General features: G+C 42.0%; 1 protein-coding gene across 2 annotated transcripts in view; it reads right to left on the bottom strand.

The window, feature by feature from the left end:
* Window positions 1-22,123, bottom strand: part of Zranb3 (zinc finger RANBP2-type containing 3) — a 148,442-nt gene that overhangs the window by 35,414 nt on the left and 90,905 nt on the right. For both annotated transcript variants that reach the window (XM_087906571.1, XM_087906572.1), the window contains exons 9-10: window positions 6,627-6,746; window positions 3,333-3,452 (exon numbers count right to left, since the gene is read on the bottom strand). In XM_087906571.1, the coding sequence (XP_087762697.1) occupies window positions 3,333-3,452; window positions 6,627-6,746 (240 nt within the window). The remainder of the gene's footprint in view (window positions 1-3,332; window positions 3,453-6,626; window positions 6,747-22,123) is intronic.

Raw genomic sequence — 22,123 nt, 5'->3', positions numbered from 1 at the left:
ATTGCTTCTGGTCAAAGTGTTTTTATCACAGCAACAGAGATGAAACTAGAACATTAAGAAACTTAACACAAGTGAGTCATGCGATGTAAGACAAATTAAGAAGATCTAATCCATGAACAGCAGATGAAGGCTTCTTATTGCAAAATACTCAAGTGAGCTACAAGAAACGTATTTAAAGACATTTCAATAGGCAGGTTTGTGGGCACTGAACACACCAACAAAACCAACTTTATCCCTTGGAAGAGTCAGATTCACTTTAAAGCTGGAAAATCTAACGAAATACATTATAAAAGAGAATATGATTTGTAGCGCATGGTATCCATGGCAACTAGGCATCAAGCACTGACATGCTCGTCATTTAATTCAATGCACCGCGCTGGAAAGTGAGAGGAACATGTCTCTAGCCATGCAGTTTCCTCCTGTGAAGTCTCCCCTGCGACAGCTCTAGGACCCTGAAGTCATTGCCTCTGGTCTCAGTGTGTTGTGCAGCTGCTGTGCGACTGCCTTCTACGTGAACGTGAAATCCTGTTATTTTACATCCAGTACATGGAAATGTGTCACGACGCACAGCACCTACAGCGGTGGGCTGTGGGAACTCTGAAGCATGTATACAGCCTAAGGTGTGGGCAGACGACAAAAACTCTAGCTTACTTTAGAAATATGGTTTAATTCATGTTGTTCACAAGGACTAGAGCTTCTGTGAGGGATTTTTTTTTTGAGACTATTAAACTGCTATTTTTACTTTAAGTTAAAATATTTTTGTTTTAACAAAATCATACTTTGTTCCCCTACTTAATGATTACTCATAAAGTAGGCCAGAAGAGACAACTCAGTCAGGAAAGAACTTGCCTTGCAGATGTGAGAACCTGAATTCTTTTCTCAGAACCCACGTAAAAAGCTGAGTGTGGCAGTGTGCACTTGTAATTCTAGCACTTGGGAGGTTGAGATGGACAGAGTCCTGGGTCTCACTGCCAGTCAGCCTAGACTAATTGGTGAGCCCCAGCCTCAAGACCATGTCTCAAAAACACCAGGTGCAAAAGCCCAGCATGGTGGCATATGCTTTAATCCTAGCACTCAGCAGGCAGAGGCAGCCTGCTCTACCTAGTGAGTTTCTGGACAGAGCGAAACACAGAGAAATCCTGTCTCAAAAACCCCAAAATAGAGAAACATAGAAAAAAAAGAAACAAACCACCAAACAAACAAGGTAAATGATTCCGGAGCTACAATTCCAGACCCCTGAGACTCACACATGACCATGCTTGCAAGATCACTATCATTCTAAGAAGTAGTCAGTCTACAGTATGAGATATAAGCTTCTTCCTTTTGTTCTTTTGAGCATATCAGTCTTCAAGTATACAAGTGCTGACTTATGTGAGCGCTTCAGGAGCACTACCTTGAATAAAATATGAGTGCCCTGTACATTCTTAATTCCAAAATGCCATTTATTTTTAATCATATTTTAAGCTCGTAAAAGCCCGGCCTATCCTGTCTGGCTTGATCTTACTTATCATGTCTCCTGACAGGGACAATCACCCATTTCTAATTTTAGGTTCTTGGTAATATTCTATATGGCTAGAATGTTCTAACCGATAAATATGTCAGATTTTAGGAAGTTTAATCCAACATAAGGAAGGACTGAGACAACTCTTCGTGGGTCCTAAACTGTTTCGTCCTTACAGTTTTTCTACACACAGAATTTTATAGACCTCCCCTAGCTGGGTAAAAGCTGATCTTTACTATATAACAGGCGTATGCCATGGATGTATGCTGAGATGCTCAGTCAGCCTCCCCATGCTAAATGAAATGATCTGGTTTAGACATTCACATCAAATGTTTATTCTAGCAGCGTAGATCCAAAACAACTCTCTCTTGCACAGTGAGGCTACAATTGCACTCTTTTATGTAATATTTACTTTCCTCAGATCTTTTTAACACGACACCTGACTGTCAGTGGGCAACCTGGACTGTGATGGCCTGAATAGGAATGACCCCTGTCGGCTCATGTATTTGAATACCTGGTCCGTAGTTGGTGGAACCTGTTTGGAAAGGTTAGGAGGTATGGCCTTGTTGGAGGTGTGTCAGGCTTTGAGGTTTCAAAAGGCCATGCCATTCCCAGTTTAATCTCTGCCTTGTGCCTGTGGATCAGGATGTAAGCTCTCAGCTACTGCTCCAGCACCATGCCTGCCTGCCTGTGGCTGTGCTCCCTGCCTTGAGGGTCATGGAATCTAACCCTCCGGAAGCATAAGCTTCAAATTAAAGGCTTTTTAAAAAAATAAATAAATGAATGAATTGCCTTGGTAATGGTATTTTGTCACAGCAATAGAAAAGTAACTAAGACAAGGACTAAAGACTGCTCCTCCCAGATGCCCTTGTAGTTAGCTGGGGCCATGAACTAACTGCTGTTTATTGAGAGGCAATGTTCCTTCCTTTCCAGGAAGCCATATGGACTACAGATTTGAATAAGAAGTCCTTGTTTGGGGGCCGGGCATGATGGTGCACGTTTTTAATTCCTGCCCTGGGGAGGCAGAAACAGAGGGATTTCTGTGAGTTAGAGGCTAGCCTTATCCAAAACGTGAGTTTCAGGACAACCAGGGCTACTACACAGAGAAACCCTGTCTTAAAGTAAAAAAAGGAGAGATCTTTGCTTGGAGTAGAAAGGAAAATTCTGGAAGAAGCCAGATGTGGTGGTGTATGTTTTTAATCCTAGCACTCTGAGAGGCAAAGGCTGGAGGATCTCTGTGAGCCCAAGGCCAGCCTGGTCTACATAGTGAGTTCCAGGTCAGCAAGGGATAATAAAGTGAATCCTCATTTTAAAAAACAAACAAAACAAAAGCAAACTGCTAGAAGGGATGTGGCCCTAAGGACTTTGTGGGACTACTACTGTGCAAGGCAAAAGAATCTGCATGATAAAATTACACTAATTAATTAAGTGTGTGCGTGCATAAACTGAGGGCAGAGGACAACCTGAGTTACTGTCCTTTGTGGTTCAGGTGGTCAACGGTAGGAGGCCCATACCCAGTGGTTGACTCTGCACGCATGTGCACAAGAGCAGCACTAACTGGACACTCAGTGAGAGGGAGATGCATTAGATGAGGGTGAGAGGAGCAAAGGGAAGGGGGTAAGGGGCAGACATGACTACAATACATGTATGAAGTTTTCATAGAATAAAAATAAGAGGCTGCCCTCTATTATATTTTCTAGCAGTCTGAAGTAGAACTTACTAGAGCAAGAATCCATATATAAAGTATAATTTTATAAACCAAAATTAGCATTAATGAACTTTTTGTTATTTTCATGACACGTTCTTATCAGACTTAGACTGAGTCTCTTACCTGGCCAGCAGCCTGAATGCTCAGGATAGCCACACGAGTATCGGGGTCCTTCTGAAATTGATTAACCAGGTGAATCCTTTCTGAAGATGGAACACTTCCATCTATCCGGATGTAACGAGCCTAGAATAAGGGAAATAGCAAAATTAGACAAGCCCTAGGCAGCCTTCTTATTCTATATATTTTATACCTTATTTTAGTAGTCATATAAAGATACAAACTGGTTAAAATGGTACATCAGCAAATGTCACACAGTAAGAATTACCAAAACATAGCAATTTCTTACTTAAAAACGTTATTATACATATTATTGTGTGTGTGTGTGTGTGTGTTTGGGCATGCACACGTACATATATGGAGGTCAGAGGACAACTTACAGGAGCCGGTTCTCTCCTTCTACCATGGGTTTCAGTGATTGAACTCAGGTTATCGGGTTTGGTGACAAGTACCTTTGGTGACAAGCTGAACCATCTTGTCTACCCCTATTTCTGATTTTTTAACCTACTTGAAGATAGGCTTTCTGTTTAATGCATTTAATGCACTTTTTTTTTTTTTTTTTTTAGACCAGGTCTGTATAGCTTTGGAGCCTGTCCTGGAACTAGCTCTTGTAGACCAGACTGGCCTCGAACTCACAGAGATCTTCCTGCCTCTACCTCCCAAGTGCTGGGATTAAAGTGGTGTGCCACCACAGCCCAGCTATGTTTAATGCATCTTAATTTCACTGTGGTGGTTTGAAAGAGAATAGTCCCTAGAGATTCACATGTCTGAATGTTTGGCCCCCGTTGGTGAGACTGTTTGGGAAGCATTGGGAGGCATGGCCATGTTGGAGGAGGTGTGTCACGGTGGGGGGTGGGTTTGGAGGTCTCACAAGCCCACACCATTCCCAAGTTAGCTTAGCTTTCTCTCTGCCTTGTAGTTGTCTCAACATGTAGGCTTTTGGCTGCGTCTCCAGTCCGTGCCTGCCTGTCACCATGCTCTCTGATATAAAGGTCATGGACTCGGCCCCTGAAACTGTCAGCTCAATAACTCTTTTTCTATAAATCGCCTTGGCCATGCTGTCTTTATAAAGTAATAGAAGAGTAACTAAGAGAGCCATCAATGCCAAGGGCAATTGCTTTTATGCAACAGAAGCTCTATGAATATTTTTTAATGAAGCAAATGTTCCTTCAGTAAAATTCTATCAAAGTTCACAGGCAACCGTTAGGCAGTAGGTAAGAGTAACTTTAGGGTCACAGGATAAGTTACTTCAGAATAAATGAAAAGTAGATGTGAGAGAAAGGAGAGATGATGTTATTCAGGTGTTTGGGGAGACTGGTACAAGGGTTTCTGAAACACAACCAAACATTAACTGTGGAAAGTAACACTCTAAATCTACCATTCATGACCTCTTTTTTCACACTATTAAACTCGAAAGAACTATGTGAGATGACTGTATCCATTGAAGTGAGGAATTATGACACCCACACACACCTTTAAAAAACGGAGACTCATTAAGTGTTGAATTGAACAGACTTGTCTTCAAGAACAATTTATGCTGTGAAAAGAGCTGTGTGTTAGAAATAGCTAAAAAGAACAAATCCAGCCTCACAAAAATAAGTTAAGCTGCCAGTTTGGAGCGCGGTGTGGCACACATCTTTAATTCCCAGCAATTGAGAGGCAGAGGCAGTGGATCTCTATGTTCAAGGCCAGCCTGGTCGACAGAGTGAGTTCTAAGACATCCAGGACTACACAGGGAGACCCTGTCTTGAAAAGCCAAAAGAAAAGTTAAGCCCCAATTTCCAAATCAAACTGTCCAAGTAACATTTCAATGATTCTTAAAAACCAAACCAAACCAAACCAAACCCTATGTACCTGGACATATGTGTGAGTGTGGGTAATGGTTGCCCCAGTGTGGAGGTGGAGGTCAGAAAACAACCTCAAGGGTTGGGCTTGGCTTTCCACCTTGTTTGAGGGAAGTCTCTGGTTTCTCCACTGTGTACAGAAGGCTAGCAGGGTGCTCCTGTCTCTGCTTCCCATCTCACAGTAGGAGTGCTGGGATTATGATAGCAACTACATCTTAGTTCCTCATGCTCACAAAGCAAACTACTCACTGAGTCCTCTCTCCCGCCCTAAATTAGTAACTTTGTTTCTTCACAAAGCATACACCCTGACCAATGAACCACTCAGTATCCCTTATAGATTATAAAATCCTCTCAGGATCTTTCTAAAGAAAACACTTGGTCAGAGTGTGGGAAGATGGAGAGAAATCTACCCTGCTCTGTGAACAGCTACATTTCTGAGTCCGCAAAGCTGCGTGAGATGCCAGCACATCAGCACAATGGGTGCGAGGAAAAGAAGCAGACTGCCGGGTCTGGATCAGAATCTAGGAAATCTAAGATTAAGTAAATTCAGAATGGGAAAGTAATAGAAATCTATTTTTCAATGATTTAAAAATTACTTATAAGGTTAATGAAGTCTTTCTCAGAGTGAAAATCAATAGAACTTTCATGTTATGACATCACACTATGCGATCATAAACCTGTCTGTGAAGGAAGACACCAGAACGTATTACAAACCCACTAGTTAATGGCTAGCATGGCTTTAGTCCTGTCTTTGAAAACACTGGCTGTCCTGGCTGTATTGCTCCAGGTGTACATTCACACCAGTTGCCAGGACCTTTCTTACAGCTGCCGCTGCACACCTGTGCAAGCCCCAAGCACGCACAGGGCAGATGGCAGGCGAAGCTTTGAAATGAACAATGGGAGATACCATTTCTGACGTGAATACCGGAAACTGAAGTGGATCTCAGAGGATTCCGGGAAGATCACTGACCTTGCGGGTACGGCATGGTCACCGAGTGGGCCACCCACATGAACCATGTGCTTTAATGGGTCCATACTCATTTGTAACCACAATTTCCCATATGGTATATGGCCTGTGAGTTTAAAAGGTCTGAAAGTTTGGGGGCAGCGATTTTCATCACTGTGTTCTCTTCCATTAGCGACATTTAGGTGTCTGCAATCACACCATTGTGTGCTAGCTCCAGGAACAGGGAAGGGCTCCCTTATGGAGTCAGGACAGAACAGCTTCGTCAACTCAGATCAACTGGACAAAGGAAAAATTTAAAACTGATAAAAAGAAGAAACAATATACCATGGTATTTATAATATTACTAAAATTTGTAAGAAAATATTCAATTATTGATAAAACAATATATTACAAAAACATCATCCACATAAATCATGGGACTAAAAGTGATTTTCAGCATGGTGAAAATATGCATTCTAAAAATTATTTTATAGAAAAATATCACAATACCTTGTTTTCGATGACTGCTTCAGTGCAAGCTTGGAGCATAGTTAAATGGTGAGCAAAGACCAGAAATTTAAGTGACTCATTCTGGAGCAACATCTTAATATAGTCCTTCACCGCACCTGCCTAAATATTAAAGTCAGGTTTTATTAACATCATCAAAATTTTTAATAAAGCACCATGTCACTTTTAATAAAGGAAAAATAAGAAAGCTCCCGGCCCCAGGAAGTATCTTTAGATAGACATCTCCATGGCCTCCAGCTGGTGTTTTCTTGGCAGCCTACTAAACTGGAACCCACATGCAGGGCGTGTGGAAAAGCTACCCAAGTACGCGCACTGCTGTTTGGTGGGACAAAATGCCGCGGAGAAATCCATTTGAAGCATAGGAAATTTATTTTGGTGCCAAGTTTCCTCTCAGTCCCTGGTCAGCTCCGAGTACTGGGAAGGCAGAGCATCATGGCAGGCAACCTGCGGTGGGGGTCAGCTCATCTCCCCGCAGCTCCACAGCAGGGGGAGGCATCATGGACTAGATACACACCTTTCAGGGCGTGCTGCCACTGATTCACCTTTCAGCTAGGCTCTCACAACCACTCCCAGCGATGCTACCAAATCAAAAACCTAAGTGAATTCAGTCCCTGATGAGATCAGCACCTCCTCAGAGCCCACCGGTACCAAGAAAGAGTTTAGATTGGGGTGGCACTTCAAACTCAAACAACACCACAGGTGGAATGAGGGAAAGGAGAATGAAAAAGACATGAGAATGGGTAGAAGAATGGTGCCATTGTTTAGAAGATGGTTCTTTTTTTTTGGTTTTGTTTGTTGCTTTGTTTTTCTTTTGAGACAGGCTTTCTCTGTTTAACAACCCTGGGCTGATCTGGAACTCGCTTTGTAGACCAGGCTGACCTGGAACTCACAGAGATCCGCCTGCTTCTGTATCCCTAGTGCTGGGATTAAAGGCGTGCGCCACCACCGCCTGATTTAGAAGATGGTTCTTAAAGCAGTTTAAACAAATGAAAAGGACAGGATTAAGGGGAAAAGGAAGAAAATAAAGGTTTCTAAGAAGACTAGGGCTGAAATTTAAGGCTGAAGAAAACTTGGTTCCCCTTCTTAAATTGTGATAGTGAGGTAGATTTAGGGAAAGGCAGTTAGAAAAGTGGAAGAAGGCCAGGGAAAATGGAAAATTAGTTGTTTCTAGAATGGAGGAGAGTGCTGGTGAGTTTTATGTCAACTCGATACAAGCTAGAGTCATTTGGGAAGAGAGACTCTCGGTTGAGAACCTGTCTCCATAAGACTGGCCTGCAGACAAGACAGTGGCGCTTTCCCTCACTGTGGGCGGTGCCATCCCTGAGCTAAGAAGTACACGATGCCTGGTAACTGATTCTCCATCCTGGGAGATCCTAAGCTGGCAATGTGGGATACACAGGAGTACCTGGTTTCTACTGCAGCCGTGTAAAAGGCCCAGGAGGGATAGGGCGAGGGGGAGCTAGAGCGGGGACAAGCTAAGGAAATGTAGAAGTAGAGGGTTGTGCACAGCTTGGGCCTCATCCTGAATATGTATGTTCCATGCTACAGGTACAGACAGCACCCATCCTGGCAGTAAACTGGAATATATTATTCAGATGGGGGTAAAACAGGAATGAGTGGAATCCTGCATGGAGGGTAAGCAGTAGGGTGTGAAGGCAAGCTCAAAAAAGATGCACTGGGCATGTAATCCCCAATGCAACAGTGGTGAGTGACAGGGTCAAAAAGGTTATGAGGTTTCTACACTCATGTCCAGCCTCCAGAATTGTGAGCTAAATAACCTTACATTGTTTATAAATGTTCCAGTCTCAAGTGTTGTGCTACAGACGCACACAAGTGAATCAGGGAGTAGGCACAGTGAATAAAAATTGTGAGTATTAAAATAAAGTTGTATTAATAGATACTGAAAGACTGGGTATATAATTCAGGGACAAAGCACATATTTGCCTAGTGTTTACAAATTTCTAGGCTTGATATCTAGACGTTAGGAAGGAAGGGAGAGAGGGAGGAAGGGAAGAAGAGGAGGAGGAAGAGAAAGAGGAAAAGGGAGGGAATAGGAAGAAGAGGAGAGGAGGGGGAAGAAGGAGGAGAGGGGAAAAAGAAGAAAAGAGGGGGGAGAAAAAGAGGGAAGAGGAGGACAAGGAGGGAAATGAGAAAGGAGAAAAAAGGATGGTGACAATCTTGAGAGAAAATAAAATGAGTCGCAGAGGAAAGAAAGCTCAATAAATGAAAACAAAGCAAGACATTCTTGTGTGCTGCTTATTACGCAGCTGCGGATACCGAAGTGCACATTTCAAAAAGCTAGAGCTAAAGAAGGAATTTTAAATGTTTTCACCATAAAAAATGACAAGGCACTACATGCTGCCCTGATTTAAATATTATATAACATATTAGAATATTACATGGCATAAAACATGAACTAACAGTATATATCCCAAGGCTCACCTGAAAATATTTTAAACATGGGTCTAATAACATATGTAGTGAATCCTGATCAGAACAAAATTAGCATAACTTTAAAAGTTAGTAAAATTACACCACTGGGATGGAAGGATGGGAATAAGAGACAGGTTTGCATCTGGGGAGGGGGCAGAGACATGGGAGGTGACATTTTATCAAGGCTACTGGCAAGTAAAGCGACGTGGCTGAAACTGAAAGGAGGCTGTGCCGCAAACTAAGATGCTACGAAGGCAAGGCTGAGACTGAATGAATTAGCACAAAACAAAGACCAGCACTCAGCTTCCACAAGAACTGGAAGTGGCAGTAAATGGGGAATAAAGCTAAGGGACTTACCCTTAGAAGTGATTATTTTCCATTGTTAACACAGCTTTAGTAATCTTTAAATTAAAAAATTTAAAAATGCCTACCTAAAATTTATATGTTTTAACTACAAAGCCTCACAAGGTTTATTCTGCTGTATGTTGCATGCCTGTGTTTTCTGAACAATGGAATTCATCACGTAGTGAGTCTGGAGGCTGGCAAAAGCTTTAGATGTCAGTGCCTCAGAAAGTGGAAAAGAAGTTCTCTCAAAACAAGCAGCTATAAAGTCTAGATATGTTGTCATGGCAACTGAAGCACTTTAATAAAGTGCATGTTTGCCTAAAGAGCTATATTTACTGGAATAAGCCTTTCGGTAAGTACATGCCAAGCTGGAATATGTCAAGGGAACATTCATTACAAATCTAGATTTACAAATGGAACAATTGTTGTAACCTGGTCTCACATGCCTTCTTCCCAAGTGAGAACTATATCTATATCTATATCTACACACACACGTCAAGCCCTCCCATTCCCACCTCAGTCCGAGGCTCAGAAAAAAGAATGAGAAGAGCCTGAGGATGGGGCAATGCTATAAAGGAGCTGTGCCCCGGACACGGCATAGCTCTGGTACATGTGAATTCACAACAGTTGTGGCTACCTGTATAACCAAGTCAGTTACAACTCCAGCATGAATGAGGGAGGGACACCTCAGACCCCACACCTAGGTGAGGCTCTGCTGACAGTTGGGAGGCAGGCAGCCATGTTTGAGACTGTGGCCCATGCACTGGTGTGCAGCTGCACACCCATGAGCAGCACTAACTGGACTCAGTGCACTATATTTAAAGTCAGGAGGGAGATGTCCTTGGGGAGATTATGGAGTTGTAATGAAGAGTGGGGTGGATATGATCAAGATATATTATATACATACATACAATTTGAAGAATAATTTTTAAATAATTTATTTTTATTTTATGTGCACTGGTGTTTTCCTGCATGTATATCTGTGTGAGGGTGTCTGATCCCCTGTAACCAGAGTTACAGACAGTTGTGAGCTGCCATGTGAGTGCTGGGAGTTGAACCTGGGATCTCTAGAAGAACCAGTGCTCTTAACTGCTAAGCCATCTATCTCCAGTACTGATGAACAATTTTTAAATGATGATTGGATGGAATTTTGAGTTAATTGCACAACATGTAAATGAAAAATTCATAAGGGCAAAGTTATTTGTTGTATATGTGTGCATGCACATAAAGACATGCTTAAAACTTTCAATGTATGCATAGAGCTGCTTTTCCAAAGTTAAGTCTGATGTGGGATTTCCCTCTGTATGCTGTGATTAACATTAATGAATAAAGAACTGCTTTGAGCCTATAGCAGAGCAGGGTGGGGCAGAGCAGAACTAGGCGGGGAGAAATAGACTGAATGCTGGGAGAAAGGAGGCAGGGTCAGAAAGAGATGCCATGTAGCCCTGCCGGAGACAGACGCTGAAACTTTAGCCAGTAAGCCACAGCCAGGTGGCCATACACAGATTACTAGAAATGAGTTAAGTTAATATGTAAGAGTTAGCCAATAAGAAGCTAGAGCTAATGGGCCAAGCAGTGATTTAATTAATACAGTTTTTGTGTAATTATTTTGGCTCTGGGCAGCCAGGACAAACAAGCGGCTCTCCTCTAACATAAGTCTTCTACAGAGTATGACTTCAGATGCAGCATGGAGGAGGCAGAGGTAGGTGGATCTCTGTGAATTTGAGGTTAGCCTGGTTTACATGGAGTTCCAGGCTAGTCAGGACTACCTACCTAGTAAACCCTGTCTCAAAAAAAGAAAAATATTAGTCTTAAAAGAGATAAACTAAGCTAGACTGACACAAGAACTTAAACAACATTTGAGATGTTGATTTCTAGGAGTGAATACATTTGGAATATAAAATACCTACATAGTTAAGTGGACACTAAGGATTCTTTTAGGTTCTGAAATTAGCGATGACATGGATTTGCATTTTATTTTGTTCTGCAAAGATTTATTTTATTTTTAATTATGTGCATGCACATAAGTGTGGATACCCACAGAAGCCGGAGGTATCAGACCCTTCATAGCTGGTGCTGGGAACTGCACTCTGGTTCTCTGGAAGAGCAGTACTCGCTTTTAACTCAGTCATCTCTCCATGACCCAGGTTGGCATTGTAAAATGTATCCTACATGCATTTTATATTATTTTACTATATTTCATTTTAACTAACTATCAACGCCATTGCACTGCCAGATTTTAAATGACCTGAACAAGCATTTGCTTGTAATGTTGGTAGGTGTGTGTGGTGGTGGCCTTGGTAAGGATCAATACCTTGGTGATGCTGGCTCAGGCTTTGTGCTAGTTTTAGAAAAAACGTGAATTTACAACTATTTTATTTTACTGAAATGAATACCTGTCTGTTAGGTCAAAACCTTGATAATAAGTGGAGACCATATACTATATATCTTATTTAAAGAAACAGTATTTTTAACTGTTTGTTTGAAATGGGGTTTTGCTATACAGAGCATGTTGGCCATGAAGCCCATGAGAATAAGCTTGCCCCTGACCGTGGAGTGTGTACTGTCACATCCATTTGGTAACGTTTTTTGTTATTTGTGTGTGTGTGTGTGTGTGTGTGAATGAATGTCACATATGTGCAAGTGCTTGCAGAAGCCAGAAGAGGGAGTTACATCTCACGATGAGATGCCCAGTATAGGTGGGGGAACTGAACTTCTGCAAGAGCAGAAAGCTATTCTGAGTCATATCTCTGGCCTCAACTTTCTTTTTTTTTTTTCTTTTGAGACAGTCTCTCTGTAGCTTTGGAGTTGTCCTGGAATTTGCTCTGTATACCTGACTGGTCTCAAATTTAAAGAGATCCATCTCCTGAGTGCTAAGATTAAAGGTGTGCACCGCCACCACCCAGCAACTTTCAAATAGTTTAAAAGTAAAGAGGTATATGTCATACTTTGTGAAATAAAAAGTGAAAAAACACTATATTGATTGACAATCTGATGAAAGTTATTTAAAATTGTCAGCCTTAAATCAAATAATAACAACAGAAAATAGACAAAGGAAGGGATAAAGAGAGGTGACAGCAAGACCAAATTTTAGTCAGCTTCTCCAGCTCTCAGATAAGGCCTTCTGTGAAATTCCTGGCCATGTCGGACCTGCTACTCAATCCCAGAAGATTCCTACTATGTCTGTTACCAGGATCCTCCACACTCGATAAGTGGTCAGTTGGTGATCTAACCTAGCTCCTCCTTCTATATTGGCTGTGTAAATTCTTGGCAACCTAAAGGCAAGAATCCTTCTGGGTCAGGAGACTGGGAAGGAAGCTGGCTCAGTGAGCAAAAGTGAGGAGGACTCCCCCAGACTCATGTAAAACTGGATGCAAGAGAATGCATCTGTAATCCCAGAGCTCTGATGGTGAGAAGGGAGATAGAGACAGAATCCCCAGAAACTCACAGGCCAGCCAGCCTGGCACAAGCACCAGTGAACAAGAGAGCCTATCTCAAACAAGGCAGAAGACAGGGACTGATACTTAGGTTTTCCTCTGACCTGTATGTGTGCACCATGGCACTCTCATGCTGGTACTCATAAATGAGTACCCGTCCCCATACACAAATATTTTATTTTATTTTTTTAAAATTCAGTCAGATCACTTTTTACAAGAATCCCCCAAGCCATCATGTCTCCTTTAATCAACTGCCATCCACTCACTCTCGTCTTCACCTACACAAATTCCCACTTGTCCTTGTAGTTGAAACTGAGCAACTTCTCTTCCCTATTACAGTTGAGGTGTCCCATCTTGCAGAGTATTCCTTAGCTCAACAAGTGTCACAGTGATCTCTCTTTTAACAGTCATAGCTGGTAGGGAATGCAGGCACAAAAGAACCCTCCTCTAGTCCTCTGGCTGGGATGACAGACATCCTAGATTTCCAGGGGTTCTGGGGACCCCAACTCTAGGCTTTATGTCTGCATGGCAAGCACTTTAACCACTGAGGCATCTTAGCCCTAATCTCAGATTTTAAGCATCTGGGACTCCTTATAGGAAACTGTTTCCTCTAAGACGAGATTCATGTTTTATTTGTACTTTATTGATTGCTGCTGACTGCTTCCTACTAATGAACAGGAGGCAGGCTGTCTGCTCCTGGTTCAGAGCCTGACATTTTCCCAAACCACAGATAAAGCAGAGGAACAGGCCCTCTGCAGCCTTGGCTCCTCCGAGGCACTGGAGAACTGAAATGACCTTATTATCCCTCACTGCATCTTTAAGTGGGATTCTACTCATGTTAAGCTGCTAAAGCAATTAAATAGAAAACATACTTTGTACCTTAAGGGAACATGTTTAAAGAAACTTCCCTTCAGCCAATAAGGCAGGGAAGAATGTTACTATCCCCAAAGTGACAGGAAGTTTCAAATTATGGCTTGGTTTTAGTAATCTTCATTAAAAAACTGGCATTTCTCTTTAAATAGTTTTCTCTAAAAATGAGACAATATTGTAATGTGCCCCCAAATAAGTGATAATTGGCTGAACCAAATATACTACATACATCTTGTTTATAAAAAGATTTACCCGAGGGCTGGAGAGATAAGTCAGTGGATTAACAGCACTTGATGCTCTTGCAGAGGACATGGGCTCCGGTACCAGCACCTACATGGTGGCTTTTGTAACTCCAGTCCAGGGGATCTGACCCCTGTTTTGTCCTCCACAGGCACTGCATGCATATGGTGCCCATATGGGTAAAACACCCACACACATAAAAGAAATAGATCTTTAAAAAGATTTTTTTAAATTATGTATATACATGCTGCTACAGATGCTCACAAGAAGGTGTTGGATCCTCTGGGGCTGGAATTATGGTAGCTGTGATCCAAGTGATGCAGATGCTTCAAACCAAGTCTGGTCCTCGGCAAGAGCAGTATGCTTGCTTTACCTCTGAGTCATTTCTCCAGCCCTGAATATCTGCCGCCTCCTCAGAGACTATTATGCTGATTCTAATTCTGAGGAATCCTCCTTGTATCAACTGCATTCACACTAAGTATTATAAGATACAATAGACACAGGAAAAAACGGTCTTTCTTGTTGGAACTGGAAAGCTCAGTGGTGGGGTGCTTGCCTAACTAGTTTTGGTTGCTTGGTTATACCAGTTCTCAGCAATCTCTGTGGGATGCACAAACCGTTTCATCTACTGGAACTGCACTCCACCAGCCCCTCACCTTTTCTTTTTGACTAGCTACATCTACTTACATATTCCTCAAGGCATCTTTTCAGCACCCTTCTCCTGGGTGCGTCCACAGTATCTGGGCTTGAAACAGTAAGCAAAGCCTTCTGTAGGTGAATATTTATTTCACTGGTCTCTCCAAAAGGCTTCAGATTCTTTGAGAAGTAGACACCGTACCATTTTCATCATGCCCCTTCAGCATGGTGAAATAAGAATTCAATGTTACACTTTTTTGTTTTGTTTTTAAAATGAAGCTTCAACATTAATGCATACACTGTAATAATCAATCTATAATCTCTATGACTTCAATTCAATTTTCAAACTAGTATGGGAGAACTCAGCAACACATTTTGTCATAGAAAACAAAAGTGGCCTATAACTAGTTAACTCATAATAAGCCCACTTAACCTACATGGTGGATACACTGTATTATTCAGAGTTAGAGCAGACTTTAGCTACTGGAACTCAATAACATATGGGGGGAATGTATTGAGCATCCCAATTTTTTAACAACAGGAACTAATGTTTTCATGCTGTATCCAGGAATAGAAAAACATCCAAAATACATTGGTGGCTGAAAACAGAGCTTCTGGTGTGGAAGGGAGGAAGGATGACTAAAATCTCCAGAAGCTGAGTGCCAGGGATTGGCACTTTATTTTTAAGACTGCAACTCAATTTGGAGACAGTTGATTTTAATCTCTTTTCTTTCAAGGGTCTTAATAAGTTAGATGTCAACTTCCTACTAACAACCATCACTCACAACTGACAACTACAGCTTCTTAATACAGACAAAAATCACCTAAAGAGTTCTTTCTTACCATGCAGTGATGGCTCATGCCTTTAATCCCAGCACTCAGGAGGTAGAGGCAGGTGGATCTCAGTGAGTTCGAGGCCAACCTGGTCTACAAAACGAGTTACAGAGAAACCCTGTCTCAAACAAACAAACAAACAAACGAGAGCTCTTTCTCTTATATTAAAGAAGTGTTTCGTATTTAGCATTAAGTACAAAGACAGCTAAGCAAACAAAACAAGCACATGGTTATTAACAGCAAGAAAAACGCTGTCTGTTAGTAAAATGGAGTTAGAGCTGGAGTGGGATGTGTCTGACTGTCAGCACAATGGTAACAGTGACCACTGATCAAATGAGAACTTACGACCAACCCAGAACTACAGCACGGGAAAATGCTTTTTTTTATGTTTTGCATTTCCATTCCTATAAAAATGTCTTTCAAACATAAAACTTAAAAAACAAAAGTTTAAACAAAAGCAATCTACAGATTCAATGCAATGCCCATCAAAATCCCAGCAATATTCTTCAAGGACCTTGAAAGAACAGTTCTCAACTTCATTTGGAAAAGAAAAAAAACCCAAATTGTTTTGGATAGCCAAAACAATTCTGCGCAATAAAAGAACTTCTGGAGGCATCACAATCCTTGACTCCAAACTCTACTACAGAGCTACAATACTGAAAACAACCTGGTACTGGCATAAGAACAGACAGGAGGAGCAGTGGAACCAAATAGAAGACCCGGATATCAATCCACACATCTTCGAACACCTGATCTTTGATAAAGAAGCAAAAAAATATTAAATGGAAAAAAGAAAGCATATTTAACAAGTGGTGCTGGTATAACTGGATATCAACATGTAGAAGAATGAAAATAGACCCTTATCTATCACCATGTACAAAACTCGAGTCCAAATGGATCAAAGACTTCAACATAAAGCCAGCCACACTGAACCTTACAGAAGAGAAAGTGGGAAGTACTCTTGAATGCATTGGCACAAGGAACCACTTCCTAAATATAAACCCAGTAGCACAGACACTGAGAGAAATAATTAACAAATGGGACCTCCTGAAACACAAAAGCTTCTGTAAAGCAAAGGACATGGTCAACAAGACAAAATGACAGCCTACAGAATGGGAAAAGATCTTCACTAACCCCACATCAGACAGAGGGATGATTTCCAAAATAGACAAAGAACTCAAGAAATTGGACACCAAAAGAACACATAATCCAATTTTAAAAAAAAGTGGAGTATAGACCTAAACAGAGAATTCTCAACAGAGGAATCTAAAATGGCTGAAAGACACTTAAGGAAATGTTCAACATCCTTAGTCATCAGAGAAAAGCAAATCAAAACAACTCTGAGATTCCATCTTACACCTGTAAGAATGGCCAAGATCAAAAACACTGATGACAACTTATGCTGGAGAGAGGAAAAGGGAACAGCAATTCTGCATTGCTGGTGGGAATGCAAGCTGGTACAACCCCTTTGGACGTTAGTGTGGTGATTTCTCAGAAAATTAGGAAACAACTTTCCTCAAGACCCAGTAACACTACTTTTGAGTATATATCCAAAGGATGCTCAATCATGCCACAAGGACATGTGCTCAACTATGTCCATAGCAGCTTTATTTGTCATAGCCAGAACCTGGAAACAACCTAAATGCCCCTTGACCGAAGAATGGACAAGGAAAATGTGGTACATTTACACAATGGAGTACTACATAGCAGAAAAACGTAATGACAGCTTGAATTTTGCAGGAAAATGGATGGAGCTAGAAAACATTACTGTGATAGGACAATGGAGCATTATGATAGAACAATGGAGCACTGTGATAGCACAATGGAGCACTGTTGTACAATAATAGAGCACTGTGATGAAACAATGGAGCATTGTGATTGAAGAATGAAGTGTAACAACAAAATGGAGCACTGTGATAGAACAATGGAGGACTGTGATGGAACAATGGAACTCTGTGATGGAACAATGGAGCACTATGATGGAACAATGGAGCACTGTTGTACAATAATGGAGCACTGTGATGGAACAATGGAGCACTGTGATGAAACAATGGAGCACTGTGATGGAACAATGGAGCACTGTGATAGAACAATGGAGCACTGATGGAACAATGGAGCACTGTGACGGAACAATGGAACTCTGTGATGGAACAATGGAGCACTGTGATGGATGAATGGGCACTGTGATGGAACAATGGAGCACTGTGACGGAACAATGGAGCACTGATGGAACAATGGAGAACTGTGATGGAACAATGGAGCACTGTGATGGAACAATGGAGCACTGTGATGGAACAATGGAGCACTGTTGCACAATAATGGGGCACTGTGACAGAACAATGGAGCACTGTGATGGAACAATGGAGCACTGTGATGGAACAATGGGGCACTGTGATGGAACAATGGAGCACTGTGATGGAACAATGGAGCATTGTTGTACAATAATGGGGCACTGTGACAGAACAATGGAGCACTGTGATGGAACAATGGAGCACTGTGACGGAACAATGGAGCACTGTGACGAAACAATGGAGCACTACGATAAAATAATGGAGCACTGTGATGGAACAATGGAGCACTGTGATGGAACAATGGAGCACTGTGATGGAACAATGGAGCACTGTGATGGAACAATGGAGCACTGTGATGGAACAATGGAGCTCTGTGATGGAACAATGGAGCACTGTGATGGAACAATGGAGCACTGTGATGGAACAATGGAGCACTGTGATGGAACAATGGAGCACTGTGATGGAACAATGGGGCACTGTGATGGAACAATGGAGAACTGTGATGAAACAATGGAGAACTGTGATGGAACAATGGGGCACTGTGATGGAACAATGGAGCACTGTGATGGAACAATGGAGCACTGTGACGGAACAATGGAGCACTGTGACGGAACAATGGAGCACTGTGATGGAACAATGGAGCACTGTGATGGAACAATGGAGCACTGTTGTACAATAACGGAGCACTGTGACAGAACAATGGAGCACTGTGATGGAACAATGGAGCACTGTGATGGAACAATGGAGCACTGTGACGAAACAATGGAGCACTGTGACGGAACAATGGAGCACTGTGATGGAACAATGGAGCACTGTTGTACAATAATGGAGCACTGTGACAGAACAATGGAGCACTGTGACAGAACAATGGAGCACTGTGACGAAACAATGGAGCACTATGATAAAATAATGGAGCACTGTGATGGAACAATGGAGCACTGTGACGGAACAATGGAGCACTGATGGAACAATGGAGAACTGTGATGGAACAATGGGGCTCTGTGATGGAACAATGGAGCACTGTGATGGAACAATGGAGCACTGTTGCACAATAATGGAGCACTGTGACAGAACAATGGAGCACTGTGATGGAACAATGGAGAACTGCGATGGAACAATGGGGCTCTGTGATGGAACAATGGAGCACTGTGATGGAACAATGGAGCATTGTTGTACAATAATGGGGCACTGTGACAGAACAATGGAGCACTGTGACGGAACAATGGAGCACTGTGACGAAACAATGGAGCACTATGATAAAATAATGGAGCACTGTGATGGAACAATGGAGCAATGTGATGAAACAATGGAGCACTGTGATGGAACAATGGAGCACTGTGACGGAACAATGGAGCACTGTGATGGAACAATGGGGCACTGTGATGGAACAATGGAGCACTGTTGTACAATAATGGAGCACTGTGACAGAACAATGGAGCACTCTGATGGAACAATGGAGCACTGATGGAACAATGGAGCACTGTGACGGAACAATGGAGCACTGTGACGGAACAATGGAGCACTGTGACAGAACAATGGAGCACTGTGATGGAACAATGGAGCACTGTGATGGAACAATGGAGCACTGTTATGGAACAATGGAACTCTGTGATGGAACAATGGGGCACTGTGATGGAACAATGGGGCACTGTGATGGAACAATGGGGCACTGTGATGGAACAATGGAGCACTGTGATGGAACAATGGAGCACTGTGATGGAACAAAGGAGCACTGTGATGGAACAATGGAACTCTGTGATGGAACAATGGGGCACTGTGATGGAACAATGGGGCACTGTGATGGAACAATGGAGCACTGTGACGGAACAATGGAGCACTGATGGAACAATGGAGAACTGTGATGGAACAAAGGAGCACTGTGATGGAACAAAGGAGCACTGTGATGGAACAATGGAACTCTGTGATGGAACAATGGGGCACTGTGATGGAACAATGGGGCACTGTGATGGAACAATGGGGCACTATATTAAAATAACTGAGCACTGTGATGGAACAATCGAGCAATGTGATGAAACAATGGAGCACTGTGATGGAACAATGGAGCACTGTGATGGAACAATGGAGCACTGTTGCACAATAATGGAGCACTGTGACAGAACAATGGAGCACTGTGATGGAACAATGGAGGACTGTGATGGAACAATGGAGCACTGTGATGGAACAAAGGAGCACTGTGATGGAACAATGGAACTCTGTGATGGAACAATGGAGCACTGTGATGGAACAGTGGAGCACTGTGATGGAACAATGAAGCACTGTGACAGAACAATGGAGCACTGTGATGGAACAATGAAGCACTGTGATGGAACAGTGGAGCACTGGGATAGCACAATGGAACACTGATAATACAATGGAGGACTGTGATAAAACAATTGAGCATTGTGACTGCATAGTTGAGCACTCTGATGAACTAGAGCTGTGGTTCTCCACCTACCTAATGCTGCAACCCTTTAGTACTCATGTAGTTTTTACAAAAGTTTTATGTGCATTGGTGTTCTACCCGCATATGTGACAGTGTCAGATCTTGGAATTACAAACAGCTGTGAGCACCATGTGGGTACTAGGAATTAAACTAGGGTCCTCTGGAAGAGTAGTCAATGCTCTTAAACACTGAACCATCTCTCCAGCAAGTCCTCATGCAATCTTATAGCCATAAAATTATTTTTGCTGGGACTGGAGAGGCACTGTAATTTTATAGTCATGGTTAAGAGCACTGGCTGTCCTTCCAGAGGTCCTGAGTTTAATTCCCAGCACCCACATGGTGGCTCACAACCATCTGTAATGAGATCTGGTCCCTCTTCTGGTCTGCAGAGAAAAATTCAGGTAGAACACTACATACATAATAAATAAAAAGTATTTTTGTTGCCTCTCCATAACTGTAATTTTGCAAATTTTATACATTTGTTATGACTTATAATGTAGTCATCTACACTTTTCCACGGCTGTAGGCAACCCCTGGGAAGGCTGTTCCACCTGAGGAAAGCGCTGTCACAGGAGAGAGTCGTGGAGCATTGTGATAGGATGATAGAGCAGTTTTGTCACAACGACACAGTGCAATGTGACAGCGGAGCACTGGGATGGCACAGCAGAGCACTCTGGTAAGAGAGAAGTGCCCTGGGAGGGGACACGGGAGCACAGGTGCACAACGGAACATTGTGGCTGAGCATCAGGCCATTGTGATAGAACAAGAAAAGCTTGTGACAAGACAAGGGAGCGTTGTGATGGCACAAGGAGCACTGTCAGCATAATGGAGGTCTGTTTTAGGAATGGAGACCTGTTCTCTCTCTCTCTCTCTCTCTCTCTCTCTCTCTCTCTCTCTCTCTCTCACACACACACACACACACACACACACACACACACCTTAAATTTAAAAAAAAAACTTGAATCTCCATCTTTACATTATGTTATGTAAAGAATTAACTCTACACTGGGAGTGGTGGCTCACGCCTTTAATCCAAGCACTTTGGAATAAGAGGTAGGAGGATCTCTGTGAGTTCAACGCCAGATTTCAGGCCAACTAGGGCTACCTATTAAGATCCTGTCTAAAAACAAAAATAAAAACAAAACAAACAAAACAGAATTAACTCTAAAATCTTCATAGATTCCATATGCATGCTAAAGCTATAGCATTATTAGAAGAAAATGTGGTATCTTTGTAAATTTGTATTAGGCAAAGTTTCTCAGGACTCAAAAATCAAGAAAAGAAGAATAAAAAGGACACATTGAAATATTTGCTGGGCGGTGGTGGCACCCACCTTTAATCCCAGCACTCAGGGAGGCAGAGACAAGTGGATATCTGTGAGTTTGAGGCCAACCTGATCTGCAGTGAAATTCTGTCTTGAAAAACCAAAAAAGAAATATTTAAAAATTACAAATTTCTGTTCTTTAAGACAGCATTTAAGAAAATAAAAATGGGGGCGCTGGAGAGATGGCTCAGTGGTTGAGAGCACTGGCTATTCTTCCAGAGGACCCAGATTCAATTCCTAGCATCCCATGGCAGCTGACATAACTGTCGGTAACTGCAGTGCATGGTGGTGCACACCTTTAATTCCAGAACTCAGGAAGCAGAGGCAGGTGATCTCTGAGTTTTAGGCCAGTTTTGTCTGTGTAGTAAGTTCTAGTTAGTGCCATGCAGCAAGAACCAGTCTCAAAAACCAACAAACAAATTTTTAAAAAACCAAATAAATAAATAAATAAATAAATAAATAAATAGAATACACAGGGTTGGGGGCAAAATTTGCAAAGATATCTATATTTGTATGAAGAGTCATTCCTCAACATAAAGAACCCTTATAACCCAATATTAATAGGAGACTAATTTAGGTAGATAACTCACAAGAGAAAACTAACTAAAAAGAATATAAAAATATGT

This window comes from Myodes glareolus, chromosome 5 (genome assembly GCF_982192425.1).
Source record: "Myodes glareolus chromosome 5, mMyoGla1.1, whole genome shotgun sequence".
Taxonomy (NCBI): domain Eukaryota; kingdom Metazoa; phylum Chordata; class Mammalia; order Rodentia; family Cricetidae; genus Myodes; species Myodes glareolus.
This window is presented reverse-complemented; position numbering and strand designations above follow the sequence as displayed.